Raw genomic sequence first — 6,976 nt, 5'->3', positions numbered from 1 at the left:
AGGCGGACTCTCAACCACTGCGCCACCAGGGAAGCCCGTCCTCTCTTCCTTTTTTTATGATTATGAACGTGTATTGCTTTAAATTAAAAAACAGAACAAAACCAAAAACCTACTTAAAATGGCTAGCATTTGACCATTTGCTTTTTTCACCTGCATGGTGAGATGCTAGGGCTGTGTACTTGCCACTGACCTTGTGTCCTTAGGAGCTCAGTCTAGTAGGCCCCTACATCTCTCTCCAGCTTCACAGTCTGCTGCTCCCCCTCTCTATTTTATCCTCCATCAACACTGAATTACTTATCAATTTCCTGAAAACACCCACAGTTCTGTGTTACTGTACCTTTGTAATCCTATGTTGGTCCCTTTCCTTGCCAACCCTTCCTCCTTTATCTGCCCAATTAATCTCTCTTAATCTCCGCTTATCCTTCAAAACCCCTTCCAAATGTTTAGTTACCTGCCTTTGTGAACACCTCCCAACCCACTCTCTTCCCTTGCATTTCCCACCCAAGGGGGGAAAAATCTCCCTCTCCTGCTGCCTCATACATTACGCATATTTTTGTTACTGAACTTTGTATTTACCCTGCATCATAATTACTAGTTCACATATATGTCTTCCCTAAAAGTACAATTTTATTCAATCCTGTATCCAAGGAGCTTAGCACAATGCTTGGCACAAAACATGCTCAAAAAGATTTTAATTGAATTGAGGTCATGTGACAGGAAAAGGCATTCTGGGTAGGCTGAGCAATGAGAGCCGAGACTAAAGTTTAAATGACTATAACCTGTACTGGTTTGGCAAGACAGGAGGGTTCACGCCAGGAATGATTTTGGCAAGGCTGATAATGGAGGCTCTTAAAAGCCAGACAGAGTAGACTTGGTAGGTAAATACTGGCTGAATGAAGAACCCTCCTCACCTCCTTTGAGTTTTTGCTCAAATCTCTCTTCTCGGTAGGCTTACCCTGACCACCTGAGAGGGATAGACTCGGAGTTTGGGGTTGATAGATGCAAACTATTACATTTAGAATGGATAAACAGTAGGGTCCTATTGTGTAGCACAGGGAACTATATCCAATCTCGTGGGATAAACCATAATGGAAAAGACTATTTTAAAAAAAAAGAATGTGTATATGTGTATAACTGAGTCACTTTGCTGTACAGCAGAGATGGGCACAACATGGTAAATCAACTATACTTCAAAAAAAAAAACCACACCAAACCTGTCATCTCTCCATTCACCCCATCCCCTGACCCCTGCACTCTAGAGCCTCCTTTCCCTGATCATCTTCCTTTTTCCATAGCACTTATCACATTTGGTGTAATTTACTTACTCATTATGTTTTTTATTTATTATCTGCCTCCCCCCTTAGAGTATAAGCTCCTCACACTAGGGTGGCCTTGTTTACTGATACTTCCCAAGCACCTAGAACGTTGCCTGGCATATAGTAGGCACTGAGTAAATATTTGTTGAGTGAATGAATCCTAAATTAATAAACTTAGGGCTTCCCTGGTGGCGCAGTGGTTGAGAGTCCGCCTGCCGATTCAGGGGACACGGGTTCGTGCCCCAGTCCGGGAAGATCCCACGTGCCATGGAGCGGCTGGGCCCGTGAGCCATGGCCACTGAGCCTGCGCGTCCAGAGTCTGTGCCCTGCAACGGGAGAGACCACAGCAGTGAGAGGCGCGCGTACCGCAAAAAAAATAAATAAATAAAAAGGGGAAAAAAAATAATAAATAAACTTAAGTATCTTGTCCAGAGCTGGCATAAAGTAGTTTACGTATAATTCAAATGTCTTGCTTCTGAAAGGAAACTTTATTCTGTAAAACTGCTGAGATAGTGTCATCTATTTGTAATGTAATCTGGGGCAGGGAGGGGGGAGGGAGGTGAGGGAAAGAGGTTTCTCTTGCCTTAATATTGCCTGAAGGTTTCTTGCCCTAGACACCAAACTGGGAAGTAAAACTTACAAGTACATTTGAGTTTATTTCTTGCCTAGAAAAATGTTGTTTCATGTGATGATTAATTCCCATGCTTTAATAATTTCTCTCTCTCTTTTTCCACAGACCTTTGTAGTATTAAACAGAGGGAAAACTCTCTTCAGATTTAGTGCCACGCCTGCCTTGTACATTTTAAGTCCTTTTAACCTGATAAGAAGAATAGCTATTAAAATTTTGATACATTCATATCCTTTTCTGCAAATGTGGAGTGAGTGCAGCAGTTGCATGGTCGCTGGTGTGTGTTTCTGAATGTGGACAACTTAATTGTATATTAAGTATTTTACCAGTAGTGTAGGTGACTATCCCACCAGTTAGAAGTTTTAAGAGTGACTTCTGCTGAATCCTGAGTTGAGCTTCAGCAAATTCTTTTTTCTTAGGATGATGTCGTGGGAGTCTGGAATTTTGTGGATATCATTGAGAGCAACAAATTAAGATGGTAACCTTTTACTGAAGTCTTACTTTTTAAAGCACTCAGACTTCAGGAGTTAGATTGTTCAGCTTCTTATATATTAAAGTCCATATTAGAACTTTTGAAAAGCTACTTCTTGAGTTACAAATAATTGAATGAGTGTTTTAGAGATCTGCCTTGAATATTTTTGATTTCTTGAGCAGTGAGCTTAGAAAGTATCTAAGATAGTTTCTCAGATTAAATGGCCTCCTTGGTACAGAGGTTTAGATCTAGATTGCAAGATTGCCATGAATCTGTTTTGGTATTTTTGCTCCCCTTAAACAGAAAATGCCAATTTATTCATGTGGCTTGACTTTTATGTCTTATTAATATAGGAGAGTATATGACAGATGAAAAATTATGTGACGGGGTTAGCAACTTTGCATAGCGACTTTAAACTTTCATGGTTGGCCTTCAGTTTGACAGTACTTAGTCCCACGCTTCAGAGTCTTTGTACCCTCCAAGTAGGATGAGGAAACCAGCGGTTGCTACTTTGTAAATAGGTTTGCTAAGCTTTTGCACATTTTATTAACAGTAAGAACTTCGCAACCTGGTCTGGAATCTTTGGTTTACAAGCAACATAGATCTGAAATCTAAAGGTTTATAAGTAAACAAATAACTCACAATGGACTTCTTCCCTTTTTGCTGGATCAGAAGATGGTGTTTTTTCTCTTCTAGCCAGAACATGTTGTTATTCCCTGAAGAAAAATACAGCTGTAGTGAAGAGAAGAATCCAGCTGTAAGAAGTAGTTTTTCTTCTTAAAACTCCACTAATGAATGAATGAAGACAGTGAATGCCATTAGCAAGAGAGAGTGAGTTAGCAACAAATGAGATATGGCTTCTGTGCTTATTAAAGTGACAGTTGGTGTTCGAGTAACTCATATCGACCTGAAGCCGTTTAATTTTTCTCAGTAGACAAGAGCAGGAAGGGCTGAGAGATCCTGGATGGAATTAAAATGGCAACAGAATGATTTGCTACCCATAAACATTCCCAGGCACCTTCAGAATGACCAGATGAATTTGCCTCGTTACCTAACTCTTAGGAGTCCGGTGGTGCAGATGTCCTTAAAGTCCCTACCCAATGTACCGTAACCGGTTTCCCGGACTGGACACATTCAGCACACATTGACTGTTGCCTTGCCCCACAAGAACAATCAGACCTTTGGAAGACTATTAAAAAGAAGAAAAATCATTAATGACCTGCACATTTCCAAATAACGGGTAATGCAAGATAATTAACAATAAATGACTACTGAATAGTGTAGACTAGGTTTAATTTATTTTCTCACCTGATGACTCTGGCATCTGGTAGACTACAAGATTGCTGGTTATTGGGCAGAGAGGTGTTTAGAGGCATGAGTGGTAAGAGGGAGAAATGTTTATCCAAAAGGCGTAGGACAGTGACGGTGCTTTGGAAAGAAAGAGAGTGGCCATGCTGCTGTGTCCACTCCATTCTCTGGCCAGGTGTGGGCACACGTGGTGGCACTCTGTGTTCATGGCGATGACCACAGTTTTCATTATCACCTCGCCTTTTCCTCCCCTCTGTGCTTTGTCTCCTTTCAGGTTACTGATTTAATTCCTGCGACACCCAGTGCGATATGTGTTTGCTTCCTGAGGATAAAAACTGGCCAGATTTTGTATATTCTCCCTTGACTTTTTCCCACAGTGTTTAGCATGATCATTATGTGCACTATTTTGACCAACTGTGTATTCATGACTTTTAGTAACCCTCCTGAATGGTCGAAGAATGTGGAGTAAGTAGCTCATTTATTTATTTTTCTGCCAGCTTGTTTTAAGTATTTTTAGTCACTGAATCTTGCACTGCACAGCTTATCCACCAAGGAAGAAAGTTATTGCCCACTTTTCACGTCACAAAGATGTGTGAGGATACATGTGGAGTTTAAGAGATATCCTTAGAGGTCAACTCTAGAAAGAGAAAGTATGCCCTGGAAGTTACTGCTCATCACCTCTGCCCTTTCCTGTGTCAGCCAATGCTTTGACTTGCTGCCCCATCACCATCTTGTACCCTCAGTTCCTGATGATACTGCCTTCTCCTCCAACGTTAGCTTTCCCTTTCTTTTTGACTTGTCTCAAGTTAAAATTAGCTGTGGGGCCTCCTCGCCTGGTTCAAAATGATCATGTGCTAGATGGCAATACAGAGTTTTTTCTTTGCAGTACCCGTCAGGGCCCAGTGCAACATTCCAGAGTTCTTGGTTTGTACGTTTCAGTAATTTTCATTTGAAGCATCCCTTTCTCTTCCTCACTTCCTTTCTGCTGCATTGGCTGTGTCCTTTCTGTTTTGTCTCTGTTAGTCGAAGCCACCCGTCGGCAAGTGTTATCTTAAAAGATTCATTTAAAGTTTCTGTCTGTTCAGAAATTACCTCAAGATATCCATTTCTTTGACAGGTACACGTTCACAGGGATTTATACATTTGAATCACTAGTGAAAATCATTGCAAGAGGTTTCTGCATAGATGGCTTTACCTTTTTACGGGATCCGTGGAACTGGTTAGATTTCAGTGTCATCATGATGGCGTAAGTTCTCTGCTTACTTTATTGGTGTTCTGGGTGTGGTGGTACTCTTGGGTGTGTTTGTATGACCGTTTGTAAGTGTGAGTTTGTGGGCTTAGTTGTATGAGGAATTAATGGATAACCATGTAAGGTGGTATGGACTTACGCCTACGATTCTTGCTTATGAGGGCCTCTTGCGGTTCAGGAAATGACAGCATGTATAGATGGGAGATGGTGAGCAGAGGCTTGACAGCTGGGAGAGAAAGTAGGAAGTGATTTCCCATTGACACTCCCTCATATTTTATTTTCCCCTACAGCATTGACCAGGGGTCGCACAATTATCACTAGGCGGCCTCGGTGAAGACCTCAGATTTTTTAGGTGTAAACCTTAGGCTGGAACTCAGTGTCCTGGGTATGTTATATCCCATGTAATTTCATGAGGCTATCCAGATGTTGTGGAATTCAGAGCATATTTTAGAGTCAAAACATGAGCCAAGTGTATCCAATCTGGTCACTTGGTAAAGAATTACCGACCAGAGCTTCAAACTCTTATTACTAGGGAGCAGTGTAGCAGCACATTGGTATGCTAGGGTAATCTGTGTTGTTTTAACAATGAAAATGTATCTCTTCGGGAAGTTTAACTGGTGATGGGAGAGTTACAGCAGAGTTTGTTTTTATTTTCAGGTTGGGAAAGTACTTTGCGGTTTGGTAGGGGCGACGTGTGTTGTGTAGATTGTGTGTGTGTTTATGTGTTGCACACAGACGTGTAAGAAGTTGAGTGCATTCGTGTATGTATGGGTCTGAACATCAGATAGAAAAATGCATTGCGGCTGTAAAGTGTGAGTGAATGATATGCATTGAATATTTGAAACTGGAACTTTGACTTTCTGTTATATTAAGACAATTTCTAGCTTTCCAGCATTATGAATGCACATGGGTGTTCATTTAAAATTTAAGTGTCCTTGCTAGGCACAGAGCTGGTGAGCACTTAACACGATATTGGCACTTAACACAGTGCCACAGTGCCACATTGGCACTTAAATGAGCACTTTACACAATATTGGCTCTGATCCCATGATCTAGATTTTCCCTGAGCCCTGTTTTTGTATGTCACGGGCTAAAACTTCACCTGTAGGCATGACTGCAGAGCTGTGCATGCAACTCTTAGATAAGTCACTTATGCAGAGATTTTAGGCATTTTTGCCATTGTCAACTAGGGAGTCACTTTAATGTAGATTTGTTTTTATGAGACTCCTGTTGCAGAAATTTGTCTCCTTTTCCTAAGAAATTGTTCATAAAACTTGGAGACATAAGCCTCTGAATACCTCCTGGCCTTCCTTTTTACTAAAAAAAAGTGAATGGACTAAGTAGTCATTCTGATTGGGATCTGCACATCACAATGCCGAGGAAGAAAGGAAGCCCTAGGAACCTTCTGGTGGTATCACTTCTTTCAAATACACTTTTGAATTCTCCTTGCCCAATTGAAAAGAAAATGTGTTCCCTAAATGTTTATATTTTGAAACTTCTCTTTTTCAAGGAAATAAATGAAATCATAGCTTGTATATAAGACCCTTTCTTACCCCCGTTCTCAAACCCTCGCCCAGTGGTACCATTACAAGTTAACTTTGGTTTGATTCTGCAGGTATATAACAGAGTTTGTAAACCTAGGCAATGTTTCAGCTCTACGCACTTTCAGGGTACTGAGGGCTTTGAAAACTATTTCGGTAATCCCAGGTAAGATGGCCCGGGGTTGGTGTTAGGTGTTGGGTTAGGGCCCTGACGTGACGTATTGTACTTTTTGTTTTGTTGTGGTTTTGTTTTTTTCCTTTGGTGTTTGTGTTTGTGTCCGTGTTTGTCATTTGTGTCTGTGCGTGACCTCCCTTACTACAGATATGTGACAGAGTTTGTGGACCTGGGCAATGTCTCAGCGCTGAGAACATTCAGGGTTCTGCGAGCTTTGAAAACTATCTCTGTAATTCCAGGTGAGAAAATTTAAACACAAGACTGACTTTGCCTCATCTCCTCTCTCT

The 6,976-nt window shown here is 41.2% G+C and overlaps 1 protein-coding gene across 1 annotated transcript in view; it reads left to right on the top strand.

The window, feature by feature from the left end:
• SCN8A (sodium voltage-gated channel alpha subunit 8) overlaps positions 1–6,976 on the top strand; it is a 129,343-nt gene that overhangs the window by 37,447 nt on the left and 84,920 nt on the right. Inside the window, exons 3-6 of the mRNA XM_024736644.1 lie at positions 2,053–2,171; positions 4,100–4,189; positions 4,842–4,970; positions 6,589–6,680. Coding sequence (XP_024592412.1) covers positions 2,053–2,171; positions 4,100–4,189; positions 4,842–4,970; positions 6,589–6,680 — 430 coding nt within the window. The remainder of the gene's footprint in view (positions 1–2,052; positions 2,172–4,099; positions 4,190–4,841; positions 4,971–6,588; positions 6,681–6,976) is intronic.

Source organism: Neophocaena asiaeorientalis, unplaced genomic scaffold, assembly GCF_003031525.2.
Source record: "Neophocaena asiaeorientalis asiaeorientalis breed wild unplaced genomic scaffold, Neophocaena_asiaeorientalis_V1.1 scaffold134, whole genome shotgun sequence".
NCBI lineage: Eukaryota > Metazoa > Chordata > Mammalia > Artiodactyla > Phocoenidae > Neophocaena > Neophocaena asiaeorientalis.
This window is presented reverse-complemented; position numbering and strand designations above follow the sequence as displayed.